The following is a 17,883-nucleotide window of genomic DNA, read 5'->3' on the forward strand; positions in this document are numbered from 1 at the left end:
TTCACCTTTAGGGTCCGGCCGCTGTCCCGGACCCTTGGTCTTCCCCGCCGCGTCCCCGAGTCCCGGCAGGTCACCCTCGGGCCAGGGCAGCCGGGGCCCGGCTTCACCGACAGCAGCACGCTGCACTTGGCGGGCCACCGGGTCTCTTGTCAGGAACCACGGACCCAGCCACGGCCTTGAGCCAAGGCCCAAGTCTAGCCTCAGTACGGGGAAGCCCCGCCGTCGGCGGCGGCGGCCCCGATCCCGCCCCTGGCCCTGCCCCCTCCGCCCCGCGGCCCAACGGTCGCCCCGCGGCGCCGGGCCCGCCCTTCCCAGGGCGCCCGTGGCGCGCCGGCGCCTGCGCAGTCGCCTCAGAGCGCCCTGACCGGGATGGCGGCCGTTTTGGAGTCGCTGCTGCGAGAGGAGCTGTCGGTCGCAGCCACTGTGCGGTGGATCGCGCGCAGCGCCCAGAGTTCGGAGGTAACAGCGCCGGCACGCCCCCAGCCTGGCCTGAAGCTGCTTCCCGCGGGAGATACCGCTCCTCCCGTCCCATTCCTCTAGAGTGCCTGGCTGTCAGCCGGGGCCGAGTGCGCTCCAACTAGGGGCCGCTGCCCCGGCCGCCCGCCAGCCTCATCGCGCCCCGCGGCCCCGGCTGCCCGCGGCCCCGCGCCGGCAGCTGACTGACTCTCGCCCCTCGCCACTTCTCCCTCAGGATGACCCCAGGGAGGCGGCGGCGCTGAGCTCACTTCGGCCACTGCGGAAGGAATTCGTGCCATTCCTGCTGAACTTCCTGAGGGAACAGAGCAGCCGCGTCCTCCCACAGGGCCCCCCAACCCCCGCCAAGGCCCCGGGCTCCTCGACAGGCTTGCCAGGGAGATCCGGGGGGCCGCAGCGGGGCGGCCGCGGAGCGCGCAACCAGCTCTTCCCTCCGATCGAGGCTTCCAGCGCCACCGCCGCTGACGCCCCTTCGGCCCGCCGTGGGGGCAGGAGGCGGGGCCCGGGGCCGGCCCGCGAGCGAGGCCGCGGCCCCGGGGGCCCGGAGGAGGGGGTCAGCGGGGAGTGTCTGCCCTGGGCCGGGGGCCGGAGGCCCAGGAGCTCTGGCAGCCCCAGCAGCCCCAGCCTCGCGCGCTCTGATCCGCCAAACCTCAGCAACCTGGAGGAGTTCCCTCCCGTGGGCTCCGTTCCCCCCGGCTCTGCAGGGTGAGAATCAGCCCTCATCTAAAATATGGCTCTGCTAGGGGAGTTAAAAAATTAAGGCTGGATGCTCTGTAGTAGAGCGTGGTAATGACAAGAAAGTAGGGGGTGAAATATCTACGTGGTGAGGGGCATTTTGCAAAGGGTACTAGATGTTATGGTGGAGGGGGAGATACTTGAAGATGGGAATTAGGGAAACCTATGGCTACTCTTCAACAGGACCAAGCCTTCCCGCAGGATCAACCCAACTCCAGTGAGCGAAGAGCGATCACTGTCCAAGCCCAAGACTTGCTTCACCTCACCCCCAATCAGCTGTGTTCCCAGTTTCCAACCCTCAGTCCTAGACACTAGCCCTTGGGGCCATGGGCTTCCCTCAGGGTGCAGAAGTCTGCAAGAGGAGCGGGAGATGCTCAGGAAGGAGCGGTATGGCTTTGCTGCTCCCGGGGATGTCAGCTTCCTCTGGAGGGGATTTGCAGGGCTTCTCCCTGTGATTAATTTGTCTCCTGGGAACCCTGGGTCTGTTTCTTGGGCTGTGGACATGTCTCTAAGGAACCTGAGTGTGGCTGCGGAGGGGAAGCCATGCTGACTGCTCATGACATTTCTCTTTCCCTGGTAGCTCTAAGCAGCTGCAGCAGTCACCTACTCCTGCCTGTCCCACCCTAGAATCAGGATCTCCTCACCCCAGCCGGACAGGACACCTCACAGCTGAACCCGCTGACCCTGACAGAGTATCTTCCCACCACCGTCTGGAGCTGGTTGCCCTTGTCTACTCTTCATGCATTGCAGGTGAGTGAGAACAGAGCCCTGGAATGAAGACACTTGTAGAACTACAGGGTAAAAGAATTGATAAGGTGTGTAGAACTGAGCCTTTGTTTTGACTGGCGTTCAGTACCCTGGAGTTTCCTTTTTAACCAGAGAACCTGGTACCAAACCTCTTCTTGGAGCTTTTCTTCGTCCTCCAGCTCCTTACTGCCCGGAGGATGGTGACTGCCAAAGACAGTGACCTTGAACCAACTCCAGGAGCTGTAGGTTGGTGAACAAGCCCCTTTTTGAGAAATGATGTCTGGAAATGAAATTGTTTTTAACCAACAGCTTGGTGCTGTCCTTCTAGATTCCCTGGAAAGCCCTCTGTTCCAGAGTGTCCATGATTGTGTCTTCTTTGCAGTGCAGGTTTTGGAACATCAATTTCAGTAAGTTTCCCCAGCTGAGGCATTTGAACCTTATTCGCATTATTCACTTGATTCTCTGGCTCCTTCGGGAGCATGCTTGTGCTTGACACAGGTGTAGTGACCCTAGACTTTTTCCTACGTGTAACCTTCAGTTTCGTGTCAAAGCTATGAATTTAGCCCTTGAAAGAATCAAACTGCCCCCAGTAGTCTTGGTAGCTGACCTTTGGGTTTATTTACTGTTTCTGCTTTGCTGTCGTTAGCTGCTCCGTGGGGTCTCCTTTCCCTTCCCTTTGCCTTTATCATCTTTAATCCTTGGCCCATGACTTTTCTTTATGTGCCTGCTCTGTGCTCCAGGTAACACACTGTGGTGTGCAGATGCCAGCTGCCTACTTGCAGTCTGTCCCATTCTCAGTCGTGTGTGCTCTTATCCCTGTAGCATTCTTTCCCACCTGGACAAAGGGACATTGAAGCTGTTGGCTGAGAACGAGCGGTTACTGTGTTTCTCACCGGCTCTGCAAGGCCGCCTCCGAGCTGCCTATGAGGGCAGTGTTGCCAAGGTAGTGACCCCATCTTACACATCTTCTAGCCTGGATCTGACCCTTCTCAGTCTCATAATTCAGACGGCCCAGCTCACACCACTGTAGTGTCATGTGGCCTAAAATTCTGGACTAGAATATGGGGATGAAGTTTTCTGAGCATAAACTCTGCTTTCAGTCCCTAATATCACTGTTTTAGGTCTCTCTGGCGATGCCACCTTCTGCTCAAGCTGTCTCCTTTCAGCCAGAAACTGACAATCGTGCTAACTTCTCCAGTGACCGAGCCTTTCATACTTTCAAAAAACAGAGGTGATGAGAAAAGGGGACTTTGGGGGAGGGGATGAAGCAGCATTTTCTCCGGGACAGGCGGCTTATGTTGTTTTCATAGAAACTAGGTGTTTGGTCCTAACAGGTGTAGTTTAGCACCACCAGGCCCTGCGTAGCAAACATCTTAAGGGCCACTTAGCCTCATTCTGTTTCATGCCCATGGACTCACACCTCTGACAGTAGCAGCTTTCATGCAGGTGCAATGAGTTTGGTCACAGGGTTCTCAGATGAGAGTGCCAGATCAGCCTTAACTGCCCACAGAAGCATGTGAAGCCTGTGGTGTGCTGCTGTCGGGTCTGTGGGATTATCACATAGAGAACCTTGGAGAGGATAAGGAATGGAGCTGTGAATGGTCCTGTCCTCAGTTCTGAGCTAGAGAAGGCACTCCTGAGAATGAGTTAAGCCAATTGTGCTTCAGGTGATCAGACATCTTATGTGTCTGCCAGGGATGTGTTTTACGAGGTACTTCGAGAGTGGGAAGATCGCCATGAGGAGCCTGGCTGGGATTTTGAGAAGGGCTTGGGCAGCAGGATCAGGTATGTGCTCATACACTGGTCACTTTTTCTTGCTTCCAGCAGTGAGCAACTTAGTGGTGTTTGGGTAACTGATTAGAGAAAGGCTTCTCTCCCCACCCCGAACTCCTTCGAGCACAAAGCTGTTTTCTGTCTTCCTTAATCTCTTAGTTACTGCCACCTCTGCCTCGACTCAAAAGGGATTTGTTTCTCCAACTCCTTCTACTCAGAAATCATTTATACTTGCTCTGTGATCGCAAATGATTGATAAAGTGGAACACTCTTATTCCAGGTTGCGTGAGTTTTGGCCCGTCACTGGCTTAGACCCTTTCCAACCTCTATTTTCTCCATCATCTAATCTGACAATACAGATAACTTTGCGTACCTGGATAACTAGGATACAGAAAGAATGTCCTCTTGTCCAGTGATCTCCCATCCACGTTGGTCATGAAGCTCACTGGCAGTCAGTGTAGACTGAAGATGAGAAGGGTGGTCTTATTTCATGTTTGGTTAAGTGTAAAGTTAAGGGCTTCCCTGGTGGCTCAGATGGTAAAGAACCTGCCTGCAATGCAGGAGACCCAGATTCTGTCTCGGGGTCGGGAAGATCCCCTGGAGAAGGAAATGGCAACCCATTCCAGTATTCTTGCCTGGGAAATCCCAATGGACAGAGGAGCCTGGCAGGCTACAGCTCATGGGGTCGCAAAGAGTCGGACATGACTGAGCGACTGACAGTTTCAGTAAGTGTATCTCTAGCCTTGAGGGATCTTGGTGCTAAGGAAAGTATCCTTTACCTTTCCCCATATCCTTGTGCCAGCCAGCTCTGGCAGAAGGCTGCTCAAGCCCCTGGTAAAGGGCTGAAAGTCTCAAGGATTGGCTTGTTCTCTCAGATCTTTCTCCCCCTCTTCCTCCCATCACACTCCATTCCTGCCTTTTATTCCTCAGAGCCATGATGGGTCAACTCTCTGCGGCCTGCAGCCACAGCCATTTTGTTCGACTTTTCCAAAAACAACTTCTCCAGGTAATTGCTCCAGCAGGAGATCTGTCTCCAGTGGACAGTATATATTATAGGTGCCAAGGAATGGCTGGCACTTTGGGACAGGCCAGGAGAACAGGCAGGTCCTTGGCTGAAGAGTAAACAAGAGTTCTGCTCTTTGGGTGGTGGTAGAAGCTTGGGAGCCAGAGCGCTCTCATGCCTTACACCTCCTGCCTCCGTGGGCCCCCTCACACACCCGGCTCTCCTGGCCCTTCTTCAGTCCCTCCCTGCTTTCTTGCCCTTGCTTTGTGGTGTAGTAGAAAGAGCGCAGGGTTAGATCTGGTTTCAAATCCTAGCTCTTGTGACCCTATGCAGATGTTGAATCTTAAAATTTCAGTTTCTTCACCTGTAAAAATAAGAATATAATGCAGACCTCAAAAAATATATCTATGGCACACAGTATAGGGTGGGCATCCCGTATTGTTCACTGCTTCCTCCTCATTTTCTTCAGCCCTTCTTTCCAGAAAAACTCACTGGTTTATCGATTTCTCTCCTCCTCCCCCTGCCCCAGATGTGTCAGAGCCCTGGTGGTGCTGGGGGCACTGTCTTGGGTGAGGCTCCGGATGTGTTAAATATGCTTGGAGCTGACAAGCTGGGGCGGTTGCGGCGCCTACAGGAACGGCTTGTGGCCCCTCAGAGCAGTGGGGGCCCCTGCCCACCCCCTACCTTCCCAGGCTGTCAGGGCTTCTTCAGGGACTTCATCTTGAGTGCCAGCAGGTAAAGGTCCCCTGTCTTGCCAAGAGTGGGGGCAGAGGCCTGAAGAGGTTTGTGTTCCCAGAAGGGCAAGAGTTTGCTCTCCTTGGCCTGGAATGTCAGCGGGTGGGACTGGGGGATGCCCAGCCTCCTTCTAACCCACGCTTCCTGCTTCCATTTCCCTTCTCACTCTCTCACCTACGAAGGTAAACTCCTTGTTCCTTGACCTCCTATGTCTGCCCTGCCAAGCCTTTCTGTCTGGAACACCACCTCTATTATCCTTCCTGCACCTCTTCCAGTACCTTTTTTCCCCCTTCCCTTCATAGCTTCCAGTTTAATCAGCATCTCATGGACAGTCTGAGTTTGAAGATCCGAGAACTCAACAGCCTCACCCTTCCTCAGCCTGAGCCTAGTGACGAGGACGGGGAGTCAGACGTGGACTGGCAGGTTAGAAAGCAGAAGAAGGGAGGCTCTGCTCTAGAGGGGAAAGGGTATTTTCAAGAAGTCTGTAACAGATGTGGTTTTGTTCTAGAAGCCTAATGCTTAGGACCTCTTACTTCTTGATGGCCTGCAGGGTGAACGGAGGCAGTTTGCTGTGGTGCTGCTCAGCCTAAGGCTTCTGGCCAAATTCTTGGGCTTTGTTGCTTTCCTGCCATACCGGGGGCCTGAACCACCCCCGACCCGTGAGCTCCAGGACTCCATCCTGTCCCTGAGGAGCCAGGTGAATGGGGGCGCTGGTAAGGAGGGAGCTGGGAGGAGCCGCACGGCAATGGTGTTAGAAGGCTTTCCCCAGCCCCTGACTGACCCTGGCCCTCCCAGGTGCCCCCAGTCCTGGATGTGCGAGCTCTGCTGCAGCAGGGGCTGCGGGCACGCCGAGCAGTGCTCACAGTGCCCTGGCTGGTGGAGTTCCTTTCTCTTGCTGACCACATTGTCCCCCTGCTGGACTATTACCGCAGCGTCTTCACTCTCCTGCTGCACCTGCATCGGTGAGTCAAGAGAGGGCAAGGCTTGAGGAAAGGGTGCAGGGAGAATGTTGCTGAGGCTGCTGCTTTTTGAAGAGGGCCAAGCAGCTTGTGCTTCCTGTGTGCTTCCATAGCTGTAGCTGACCCTCAGGGGAGAGGCCAGGCCTTGATCCACAAGGACAGACAGTGGGCAGTTATTTGCACTTTGGCCCTTTTCTATTCCTACTGTGGCCCAGCTAAGAGTGAGTACAGACTGGGAGAGGTGATGAGACCTGGTTGCCTACACAACAGCAGTCCCTTTTAGGTCTCCTTTTGAGAATCACCTTCCCAGTGATAGCTTTTTTTTTTTTTAACTCCATTCCATTTCTTTCATTGCATAGATTCCACTCACACCCTCATTTACCTTTTAGGAGCTTGATCTTGTCAAAGGAAAGTGAAGGAGAGATGTGTTTCCTGAACAAGCTGTTGCTGCTTGCTGTCCTAGGCTGGCTTTTCCAGGTTGGTGGAATGAGGGTCCAGGTTGGGGAAAGGGGGCGTGACTACTGTGGCTGGAAATGGGCAAAGGGAAAGTGTAGGACTCTGACAGAGAGCGGGGCCAGACACTAAAGGCCCAGAGGAGGAAGGATGGGGTTGCCATAGAGGAAGGTGGCTTTGAACCTGGTTGTCTAAACCCTGGGACCATGAGGTCGGAGATGTGATGAATCCCTAAAGTGCTGGCTGGCACTGCCCTCATCTCTTGCCAGATTCCCACAGTCCCTGAGGACCTATTCTTTCTCGAAGAGGGTCAGTTGGATGTCTTAGAGGTGGACACAGTAGCCTCAGAGCATGGCTTGGTAAGTGTTGGGGTCCAGCCAGAGCCATGGGGACCACAAGAGTAAAGGAGGTAGCCTGCCTGCCGGCAGGCCCAGAAACACAAGCCAGAATAGAAGCTGAAGTCTCACGTAATTCTCTAACCCGACCGCCCCATTTCTGGGAGGAAGAGAAGCTTGCCTTCCCCAGACTGACCTGTTCTCTCCCCCAGGACAGCATGCCTGTGGTGGACCAGCAGCTGCTCTACACTTGCTGCCCTTATATTGGTGAGCATACTCTTCCCCGAGGGTCCTTAGTCCTTGGCCTGCCCCTTCATGAGAACCCAAAAGGCACCCCATGGGCCCAGCACCCTCGTACTTTGTTCTGTGCTTAGGCAGGCCCTGATACCTTGTTCTGTCTATTCCACAAATGCTAGTCTGGATGCTTGGGTGGGTGGGACACTTCTGGAACTAAGCACCTGGGCTTCCCTGATGCAGGAGAGCTCCGCAAACTGCTCGCTTCATGGGTGTCGGGCAGCAGTGGACGGAGTGGGGGCTTCGTCAGGAAAATCACCCCCACCACCACCACGGGCCTGGGAGCCCAGCCTCCCCAGACCACACAGGGGCTGCAGGTAAGGGGCAGGGTGGAAGCAGGGGCCACCCCATGGGTAAGGGAAAGGGAGCCCTTCCCTGCACTGCTCCCTCCTCCCCACAGGCACAGCTGGCCCAAGCCTTTTTCCACAACCAGCCGCCCTCCCTGCGCAGGACCGTGGAGTTTGTGGCAGAGAGAATTGGTTCTAACTGTGTCAAGCATATAAAGTGAGTCTGAGTTGAGGGGGTTGGGAATGAAGGTGTTGCAGGTCCCAGGCTCATTTCCTTATCATTTTCCCCCTTTTAACACCTTGTTGCCAAACTGAGGAAAGTCAGCTGAGGGGTGGGGACAGCGGGTAATAGAGGACAGGGGCCCAGGGGGATGGGGGAGGCTGAAATGGCTAACATTCTTTCAAGTTAATTCTGACCTGGTTTGCTTGAATTTGCAGCCCCTTTCCAATTCAGCCTTTCCAACTACCTCTTGCTGTTCCTGCTGCAGGGCCACGCTGGTGGCAGAGCTGGTGCGCCAGGCAGAATCGCTTCTTCAAGAGCAGCTGGTGGCACAGGGACGGGAAGGGGGCGACCCAGCCCAGCTGCTGGAGATCTTGTGTTCCCAGCTGTGCCCTCACGGGGCCCAGGCGCTGACCCAGGGGCGGGAGTAAGATGCCAGTCTATTTGGATCCTCTCATCTCCACTGTTCTCTTAGCCTTTACTTTCCTGTCCTTTTTTTTTTCTTATATTGTTTATTCCATGTCCTCTCCCACCCTGCTTTTGTCATTCTATTTTTGCCTGTTTTGTAGGCTCTTATCTTGGTTTTTAGAGGTTTAAGGACCCAAGTTTAGAGTTGAACTGGAAGGGCATGTGGTTGGGTGTCCAATCTCCCGGCATCTGGGCTGGGCCCACAGAGCTGAGCAAGCCCTCCCCTGTGGCAGAGCTCTCCCAGCTCAGTGGATTGGTGCCCTCAGGGACCCAGCTGATGTCTCCAGACATCACTGACCTCTGTCTCCTTTCAGGTTCTGCCAAAAGAAGAGCCCAGGTGCCGTGAGGGCACTGCTTCCTGAGGAGACCCCGGCAGCCGTACGTAGGAAGTAGTCCTGGGGGTGGTGAGCTGGGGTGGTGGGAGAGGAGTGCTGTGGGGCTGTGTGTGTCAACATGCATATGAGGCGGCAGGCGGGCCAGTCCTGGACTTGGGCGTTCACCACTGTCCTAACTTGCCCCTGACGCAAAACTACTTCTGTGTCACAGGTTCTAAGCAGTGCAGAGAACATTGCTGTGAGCCTTGCAACAGAGAAAGCCTGTGCATGGTTGTCAGCCAACATCACAGGTAAGGTCCAGGGAAGGGGAGTGACTGACCAGGTTTTTCAAGTGGACTGGCAGGAAGTTGGAGGCCACTTGGGGGAAGAGAGGACTCAGGCCCAGTTGGCAACAGGGAAGGGCAGGGGTTAGCATGGTGAGCCTATGCAGGGCTGCTTTGGTGACCCCTTCTCTGTCCTCCCTCTGACTTGCAGCACTGATCAGAAGGGAGGTGAAAGCGGCCGTGAGTCGCACGCTTCGCGCCCAGGGTCCTGAGCCAGCTGCCCGGGGGGAGCGGAGGGGCTGCTCCCGTGCCTGTGAGCACCATGCTCCCCTCCCCTCCCACCTCATCTCCGAGATAAAAGTACACAGCTCCCTACTCCCTTCGGCTCCCCTCCTCCTGCTCCCTGCTCTTTTCCTAGTTGCCCTTCTTTCTTCCTCAGCTCCAGTATTTGTGTAGCAGCTTTCTGTGTTGTCCAGCTAGTTTCCATTTTGTTACTGAATGGAGTTAGGAAGGGCCAAATTGAATAGTTTTGGTAATTGCTTTTCTCTGACTTTTATACTTGAATCACCCAAAAGGGTCAAAGGGAAGAGGGCAGATGTGAAAATTGTTGACTGAGTACATGGTACATAGATGATATTGGGAGTGGAGTAGGGAATGGCTATCTAGTGCAGTAGGAAAGTTCTAAGGAACAGTCATCCCAGTATTGGGACAGTATTTCAGAAACACTTTCCTTTGGGGGAGATGATGCTTGTTTGGTTACAGGCAGTAAGAATAATCTATCAGTGCTCTTAATTTGATAAAAAGAATTTATACTGTCTAGAACAGGAATCAGTGAGCAATTCGTGGGCCAAATCCAACCTGCTGCTTGTTTTTGTAAATAAAATTTTATTGGCACACAGCCACGTTCATTCATTCACAAATTGGGGCTGTTTTCATGCTCAGCTGCAGAATTGGAGTGACTGGGACCGGAACCTAAGCTAGTAACTGGCCCAGAGCTGGGGTAGTAGTGTTGTAACAAAGATGTAAACTAGGGACAAAAAAGGACTGACTCAAGTTCGAGAGTATATAAGACGGAGAAGGAAACTCTCAGCAGCCATTAGCTACTGGTTTTCAATACACAGATGATTTCTGTCCTGAGGCCTCGACTCTCCTGAGAAAATGAACGGAGAATCATGAGGGACAGAAAATACCACGTGTACGTAGTAGGACATAAATGCTTTCAGAACTGACTTGGTACGGCATCTCGAGCTCTGGCAGCACACTCTCCCTTGGCTTACCTGTTCCATCTGTTCCCTCTGTTGTCCACTTGGTTGCTTCTCCCAGCTGTGCTGTCCTGCCCTGCCCTGCCCAAGTCCCAAGTCTGAGGGCACCTTGGCCCATTACTTCACCCCAGAGCCCTGTCTTCCTTTTCTTTCTGCCTCTCTCCACTGGCTGATCCCCATCCCAAGCCACATTCTCTGTGGCCTCCTTGGCCCTGGCCTGGCCTGAAGCCTTACGTTGCGTCCACCCTTCCTCTCTCCAGGACGTGCTCTCCTTGGCTGTGGGGCCCCGGGACCCTGAGGAGGGAGTTGCCCCCGAGTATCTGGAGCAGCTTCTAGGCCACCTGGGCCAGATGCTGCGGTGCCGCCAGGTGAGACATGGCATGATGCTCTTCTTTCGTATCCTCGTCCGGTGACTGGTAATCAGAGCTGCAGTGGCCCAGGGCTGCTGCTTGAATTATGGTGCTAATGTCCAGGGACTCCTGTTTTTCCCCCACAGTTCCTGTGCCCACCGGCTGAGCAGCATCTGGCAAAGTGCTCTGTGGAGTTAGCGTCCCTCCTTGGTATGGCTCCTTTTTATCACAGCCCTCTGTTGCCAGATCCCCCAGTTCTCTGGGTTGGGTACAAGCAAGATTAGAAAACAGCTTTTTTCTGCTCTTCTTCCTCCCAGGGACACATGACCCTGCCTCCACTTCTAAAGCTTGGCTTTTCTCTCTTCCCCCAGTTGCAGATCAGATTCCCATCCTGGGGCCTCCGGCACAGCACCAGCTGGAGAGGGGGCAGGCTCGGAGGCTCCTGCTCATGCTGCTCTCCCTGTGGAAGGATGACTTTCAGGTGCCAGTTCCCCTGCAGCTGCTGCTGAGGCCAAGAAATGTGGCGCTTCTGGCAGACACTCGGCCGAGGGAGGTGAGCCAGGGAAGGTGGATGGGGGCTGGCCGGCAGGCTTCTTAGAAGCCTCTGCAGTCATCTTTTACACCCACTGCCCCAAATGTTATTAGCTGGTTTAGTCCCCTTTTCTGGGGCTGTGCTTATTTTCTCCTGTACACTCAGAGAGACTCCTCGGTCTCATCTCCCCTTCTCCCTCAGCAGCTCTGTCCTCTGTATCAGGCTCGCTGTACAGTCCTCTTATACCCCTGAGCTCTTTCTCCATGTGTATTGCAGTGGGACCTGCTGCTCTTCTTGCTCCGGGAGCTGGTAGAGAAAGGTCTGATGAGACGGATGGAGATACAGGCTTGCCTGGGCAGCCTCCGTGAGACCCAGTGGCCAGGGGTAAGAAGCCTTCATGTTCTATCTGGAGAGAATAGGTGTCATGTCCCTTTTATCCTGAAAGGGGGGCAGGTGATAGGGCCTGGCATCCTGAGGATCTTCCAAAGCTCAGTGAATATTGTCAGATGTCTTGAGGCCCACCCTGAAATGAAATGGCTGCTCTGGGGCACCTCCTTCACATTTAAGTAGCTGTTATATGAAGGACTGTGTCCATGGAGGAAGGGAAGATGGCAGATAGTGAGAAAGCATGGCATACCTCTGGCGAACCCCTCTGATGGTGGGGTTGTTTCTGGCCACACTGCTTGTCTTGCAGGGTCAGGGACTGAACCTAGGCCCTGGCAGTGAAACTGCGGAGTCCTAACCACTGGATTGCTAGGGAGTTCCCAACTGTGGGTGTTTATAATCAGGATAATCTGGATTTTAATCTTAGTCAGTTCTTAATGTGATTTAGGGCAAAGTAGTTTCTTCATCCATAAAATGGGAATAACTTAGACCTTATGGGGTTTTTCAAGATGAAAAAATGTGCATATGAAGTACTCATTAGTGGTTCTGAGCCTCCCAATACAGGCTCGCCCTGTTCAACTTGAGCATCCTAGAGTACTAACAGGACAAGTCCATTTCCATGTAGAAGGCAGCTGGGAAAAAATAAAATACCTAGGGAAAAAATAAAATACCAAGGGCTAAGGGTGAACAAAAAGGGTGAACAATTTAGAATTGTGTGTCTGCTTTTTCAGTCACCTTTCTGCTTATTCCAGGATTTCTCTGAAGAATTAGCAACACTGTTCAACCTGTTTTTAGCTGAGCCCCATATGCCAGAACCCCAGCTAAGAGCTTGTGAACTGGTACAACCAAACCGGGGAACTGTGCTGGCCCAGAGCTAGGGCTGGAAAGTGTCCCTACTTTAGGCATCTCACCAGAGCGCTGGAACCCAGCCTGACTGTGCCTCAGGAGGAGGCCCCAGAGCCACCCCAAGTGCCCACTGTGACCCGTTCTGCTGTGAAAGTAGCTCGGTCTGTCATCAGGCTTCCTGCTCACATATGAAGGAAGAGTGTGGCTGCCTGGCATCCCACAGATGGCTCACCATCCCAAGTCCGAGAGGAAGAAGGAGGGGTCACTGGATTATGGTGGAAAAACCTAGAGACTCCAGTCCTGGAGAAGAAGAGTTGGCTTTATTACTTGGATACTAAGTGAAATGACCCATGGGGACTTGTTGCCACAAGATTCGAGTCCCACTTGCTGCTACCCCAGTATCTCTTAAAGCTTTGTGGTTTGGAAAATCATGACAAAGGCAACTGACTTCTACTTAACTTGTGAGTAAAGTTAACATGAATCTTGGGAGTCTACATTTTCTTACCACCAGGAGCTGGACTGCCATCTCCTTAAAAATGTACAACAGATGTGGGGCTCGCCCGACAGAAACCTGCCTTTTACCTTGCACCCTGCCTGCCTTCAGTCCCGTGCAGGTAGTAACTTTTGACTCTAGCTCCATCCAGGGGCCAAGCACGGGCAGAACACTAGAGCTTTTTAAAATAAACTGTTTCTTTACTGAGGGCTTCTTGTAATTTTCACCTTATTCATCCCTATAGAAGGCTGCGAAGTCTCAGGTGGGCTTGGAGGTGGGTATTGACAGGGTAGAGCTGTCCTAGTGGCTTGGCCACTCAGCAGAGACTAAATGTTCCCGTATGTGAGACCTGCAAGCCAGAGAGCCTGGGGCCCTTATTAACTCACTGCCAACAGTATTGACTTCTGTGCAGCTCCCTTTAAAGGTTTAGGATGTGTGAAATTTCTACTCACCAGCCCTTGGGATGCTTGTTTTTGTGGAGCGGTGGGAGTTGGGGATGTTTTGAGTTAACTCAGAACAGAAGCATTCTACATTTATAAATGGTGCACTGATTCTAAGAAAGCACTACTTTGATAATGTGCATTAAATTCATTCCTGTAAAATTCATGGTTTTTCTACTTTGGCAGTGTGTGCAGAGAGATTCAGTCTCTGCCAGGGAAAGGAGAAGGGAACTCAGTGAACCCTCTTGAAGTGACACAAAATCTGTCTGTGCATGTGTGTGTATTTCTTAGAGGAAAAGTTCTCAGCTGTCAAAGAGGTCTCCAACCCAAGGAAGCTACCTAGGTAAGAGGCTCTGGGCCTAAAGAGGTGTGCTGTGTGCCGTTACAATAGGTCCTGTCAGCACAGAAGGGTAAAAATGGGATGTCTCCCATACCACATACGACTCCAGTCACACTGCTGCCGAGTCAGGCTGTGACCTGCCCTTCCCCTCAGCTCATCCAAGTCAATAAGTTTTTGCATCTGAACCTTTTTTCTTCATCTGTCCTTTGAATCTAACATACTATAGGAAATTCTGAAAGTTCTAAATACTTGGGAACCAAAAAAGTTTTAAGAAATGTCTTAACCTTTCTGCACCCATCAGGTATGGCTCAACAAAAGCACTGCTCCAGGAAGCTGAGTCCCAAGGTAAGCAGCTACTTCAGACACTCAGCTCCATGTGAGGTGAGATAGACAAGCAAGCAGGGAGGAAAGCCTGGAGCCCTGGAAGATGCTGAGTTAAAGGCTACTCAGCTAAACAGCAACAGGCCCAATTCAGGAAACAACGCTGGTCTGTGTGAACCTTAAAAGCTTACTTTAGGCAGGCAATAAGAAAGGAATTAGAGACAGGCAGCTAATGAATTAGTGAACTCATTAGTATTTAGATTCTTTTCCATATGCCTGCTTTCTACTAGTTATCTCAACAGTGGTTTTCAACGTGTGGTCTCCAGACCAGCAGCCTCACAATCACCTGGGACTTCCTAGAAATACAAATATGTGGGCCCCTCCAGGCCTCTAAATCAGAAACTTGAGTGGGGGCCAGCCTGGGGTGTCACAAATCCTTTCCGAGATTCTAATGCACAATAAAGTCTGAGAACCAAATATCTTAACACCAGCGTCAGCTAATATTCTTTGATTTGCTGACTCACATGCCTGGCTTGTGGCTTCTCTAGTTCAGGGGATATGGTCTCCGTGGGGCTGCCTGCCCACATGTTCAGATTCCCACTGCTGGCTCTGCCTCAGAAGCTCCAGAGGTAAACACCTGCTAAAGAACTTCCTTCCAGGGCTCTGTGGTTACCGCTGGGTGTGCCAGTGACTGTTCTGGAATCGTCCCTCCTGTTCATACTTGGGCTACAGCTGGCAATAGCTGGGCAACTAATCTGGTTGCTCTTTATATGCAAAGCAGTGCTGAGCTCATAGGAAACAGTATATATGTGTAAACTATATAGCTTGAAACTGGGCCATGAGCAGTTACTGCCATCATAATCGAGGCTGAATTCTGAGCTCAAATGACACACTTAGGCTATCCCAGGGTAGTCTTCACTGAATAAAAGTACACACCGGACTTTTAATTTGCAAGTGTTCTGAACTTTTCAATCAGTGGTCTTAATCATATGAAAAGATATGGGAGTACATAAATAGGGTGTTAAATATATCAAGTGTTAACAAAATATTAACCAGAAAAATAAGTTTAAAAGCAATTTTTTTTAAAAAAAAACCTTCAATAATATATAAATAACTTAATCTGAGGTAAGAGGGGAAAAAAATCCTCAAATACTTTCAGAAAAATAAATCTCTGCTGGACTATGCAGAAATTTACCTTTTTACCACATCATCTCAATCCCCATATGGTCACCCTCTTCTACCAAAGATTCTGGGCACCAGAACTGAAGCCAAGAATCTCTCCTACCCCTACCACTTTCAAGTAACCATAAAGAATAAAAGCTCAAGTTCAGTCAGAAAACTGAACCCAGTCTCCATCCCACCCTAGAACAGAAGGGGCTACAGCAGTGTGTGGAATGCTCAAGAGCCTGAAGGCTGGAACCAAGCCTTCAAGTGAGGTAAGGAATGGAGCTGAGCTTCCTCCTAACAAATCACTTACCTCCTCTAGGAAGTCCACTATCATCCCTCCCGTCTTCAAAAGACAGTTTTTCATCTCTGAAATGAGAGATGCCCAAGCCCCATCCCCAGTCTTCCTCAAGGATCTGGGCCCCACCCGGACCCCAAATCTATCCAGCCAGCTTCTACAGTGCTGTTTCTCATTCTACTGAGCTCTGGAGTGATGGCTCCATAACACAGCACTGGTCAGTACTCCTAACTGGGCCAAGACCCAAACGAACGTCCTCTCCTGCGAGGGAAAGGAAGGGGGTGGGGTAAGGCAAAAATTAATAATAAAGCAATCTGTAAAGATTCAAGGAGGAGAAACAATTCTACATCATTGTTCTGGTTTGTGTAGATGTTTTTTTAAACCATTTTCTGTTTTGGTATTTCCTAACACTCCATCCCACAGTGCTGGAGGCAGATTCACTCAGCTGGCTGATGGCAGCTTCTCTACCAGCCCAAGGGCTGCACCAAACTAAGTAAGCACCATGTCAGAGCACTGCCATTTCCCAGCTCTACTGGCTGTACCCAATCCTGATCCTTGAGTAGCCTATATGCCATAGGGTCCCAGAGACAGGAAAAAAAAGGTGAGAAATCCAAAAAGGTGAGTTGAGCTTCATTCACACTGGACGGCCAGAGCCAGAAGCTCAAGTGCCCTTGCTCTGCGGAGGTGCCAGCTGTGACCAAGTGCCGACCAGGTTTCACTGGAACTTTGGGGCGGAATGCCATCTATTCAGTCGGCCACAGCAGGTAGCCTTGGCTCTTCTTGCATCAGGATACAGAGTAACAAGAACTGCCCCAGCAATTCTGGGGCATCCTGGAGTGCCATCTTGACTGTGAGATGCTAACTACCAAGGAAGGAAGCCAGTCTGGCTATAACCAGTGGCTGCTGTTTGATGAAGGAGCTTAGAAGTTGAGGGGGGAATCCTGGAGCACCAAGTTCTACCTGAAATAACCAGAGAGGGAAGAGTTAAAGGTACGCACTGGGGCATACTTCAGCCATAAGTAGCTGCGGTGATGGGACAAACTGAACTGAGCTGTGCACAGTCCTGTACGCTGCTGTTCAGATCTAGACAAAAGCTTCACTTCCCAATGCCAAGTCAGGAAACTGAGGCTGCTGCTCTGCCTCATAATGACTCATCTATGTCCCGAGAACCCTGGGAACAGCCAGAGGATGAAGGCCACCAGGCTCTGAAAATAGCAGCTTTCAAGAAGGTTGGTCAGCTCTGCCTCATTCCTTCCTCTGATTCACCACTGGTTTGTGACCCAAGAAGCCCTTAAACCTCCAGCCTCAGGCCACAGGTCCTGGGTCCTAAAGGATGTTGAACAGCTTTACAGTAAGCTCCCATGAGGCTGGGGTCAAAACAAGGCATGCTGTGAGACCAGCTGCAGGAGGTGAATCACCTGGGCTAAGTAGATGACTCTGGTGATCTCCTTCCCTTCCACAGTGAGGGGCTGCAGGATCCAGGCGCTGGGCAGGATCTCCCCTCGGACCATCTCCCTGCTGGGTCTCGGCATGGATGCGTCATACACAGACTGAGCTGCCATGATAGACAGTTGCCCCTAGAAACAGCAGTGTGAGTTCAGCCTATGTAATGTGGCTCCACCAGGGACAGGCTCCAGCGCAGGCAGTACCGTGGAAAGACCAGCCTTTGAGGCCCTCCCCACTGCCACACACCATGTCCAATTTGCCCTCCTCCCCACCCAGAGGACGGGATGCCCACAGAGATTGCTTTTCACAACATGCCAGCCCAAGTTCCTCCCACATCTTTACCACCAGCAAGGCAGGCACCTCTTTGGCTTCCACGCAGACACAACAGAAATCCCGTGGCTGCTTCAGTGCACACACGGTGGTATTGCACACCACATACACTGGAGGGGCAGGGATGCAGAAAGTCAGAAGGTGCCCTGTGACACCCCATCATTGTACAGCCTGACACCCGACTAGACCAAGCCTGAGTACCCAGCCTCCCAAGAGCGCTGCCTGTGTTCCCGGGGCTCACCCAGGTTGATGCTGTTGGTCACCCGCTGGTGCAGCCTCGCTGTCTGGACGGGCTTATGGTACAGGGGCCACAAGGTGGGGTCACTCACAGCTGCCCACACATGAGACAATGGCTGGGACACCACGCCAGCCCCCAGGAAGCCATGCCGGGTAGAAGAGAACATCTTGTAGTACAGCTGCACCTCCTGCTCCTCGCCCTGATGGCTGGGGGAGACACCAAGGGTGGGGAAGAAGAGGATGGGGTAAAAACTGGGTTCTAGGGTCACATAAGAAGAGTTCAGGTGAGGCACTCAAGGAAGCCAGGGTGGAGAAGGCAAAGGAAGAGACAAGGCCACCAGGGCTGCAACAATAAGACA

General features: G+C 52.4%; 2 protein-coding genes across 17 annotated transcripts in view; one reads left to right on the forward strand and one right to left on the reverse strand.

Annotated features, from left to right (window-relative positions):
- The first annotated feature begins 299 nt into the window (after nucleotides 1–299).
- Nucleotides 300–13,157, forward strand: CDAN1 (codanin 1). Of its 5 annotated transcripts, XM_025295841.2 has the most exons (28): nucleotides 300–459; nucleotides 692–1,179; nucleotides 1,393–1,596; nucleotides 1,790–1,959; nucleotides 2,089–2,202; nucleotides 2,285–2,363; nucleotides 2,779–2,899; nucleotides 3,078–3,187; nucleotides 3,652–3,741; nucleotides 4,660–4,735; nucleotides 5,262–5,467; nucleotides 5,770–5,890; nucleotides 6,018–6,164; nucleotides 6,263–6,429; nucleotides 6,816–6,903; nucleotides 7,149–7,238; nucleotides 7,427–7,481; nucleotides 7,692–7,825; nucleotides 7,909–8,012; nucleotides 8,284–8,442; nucleotides 8,798–8,861; nucleotides 9,030–9,108; nucleotides 9,293–9,441; nucleotides 10,604–10,711; nucleotides 10,840–10,903; nucleotides 11,065–11,246; nucleotides 11,502–11,609; nucleotides 12,362–13,157. In XM_025295841.2, the coding sequence occupies exons 1-28, from the start codon at nucleotides 370–372 to the stop codon at nucleotides 12,485–12,487; spliced, it is 3,693 nt and encodes a 1,230-aa protein (XP_025151626.1). In that variant the 5' UTR covers nucleotides 300–369; the 3' UTR covers nucleotides 12,488–13,157. The 5 variants fall into 5 exon arrangements, 4 of the variants coding, with proteins under 4 accessions (XP_025151626.1, XP_025151629.1, XP_025151627.1 ...); XM_025295844.2 differs by lacking the exon at nucleotides 8,284–8,442; XM_025295842.2 differs by lacking the exon at nucleotides 7,149–7,238.
- Nucleotides 13,158–14,958: 1,801 nt separating this feature from the next.
- Nucleotides 14,959–17,883, reverse strand: part of STARD9 (StAR related lipid transfer domain containing 9) — a 118,234-nt gene continuing 115,309 nt past the window's right edge. For 7 of the 12 annotated variants that reach the window (XM_044925146.2, XM_044925145.2, XM_025295832.3 and 4 more), the window contains 4 exons: nucleotides 17,529–17,731; nucleotides 17,300–17,397; nucleotides 16,930–17,088; nucleotides 14,959–16,471 (listed from right to left, as the gene is read on the reverse strand). In XM_044925146.2, the coding sequence (XP_044781081.2) occupies nucleotides 16,370–16,471; nucleotides 16,930–17,088; nucleotides 17,300–17,397; nucleotides 17,529–17,731 (562 nt within the window). In that variant the 3' untranslated portion in view covers nucleotides 14,959–16,369. Of the gene's footprint in view, nucleotides 16,472–16,929; nucleotides 17,089–17,299; nucleotides 17,398–17,528; nucleotides 17,745–17,883 lie in introns of those variants that run through there. The other 5 variants (XM_025295833.3, XM_044925144.2, XR_006542867.2 and 2 more) reach the window with 4 other exon arrangements.

Source organism: Bubalus bubalis, chromosome 11, assembly GCF_019923935.1.
Source record: "Bubalus bubalis isolate 160015118507 breed Murrah chromosome 11, NDDB_SH_1, whole genome shotgun sequence".
NCBI lineage: Eukaryota > Metazoa > Chordata > Mammalia > Artiodactyla > Bovidae > Bubalus > Bubalus bubalis.

Coding starts and splice junctions, on each gene's coding strand:
- CDAN1 (XM_025295841.2), top strand. CDS start 370: ATGGCGGCCGTTTTGGAGTCGCTGCTGCGAGAGGAGCTGTCGGTCGCA. Junction 7,826..7,908: donor AGACCACACAGGGGCTGCAG/GTAAGGGGCAGG, acceptor TCCTCCCCACAG/GCACAGCTGGCCCAAGCCTT. Junction 11,610..12,361: donor GTGAGACCCAGTGGCCAGGG/GTAAGAAGCCTT, acceptor TGCTTATTCCAG/GATTTCTCTGAAGAATTAGC.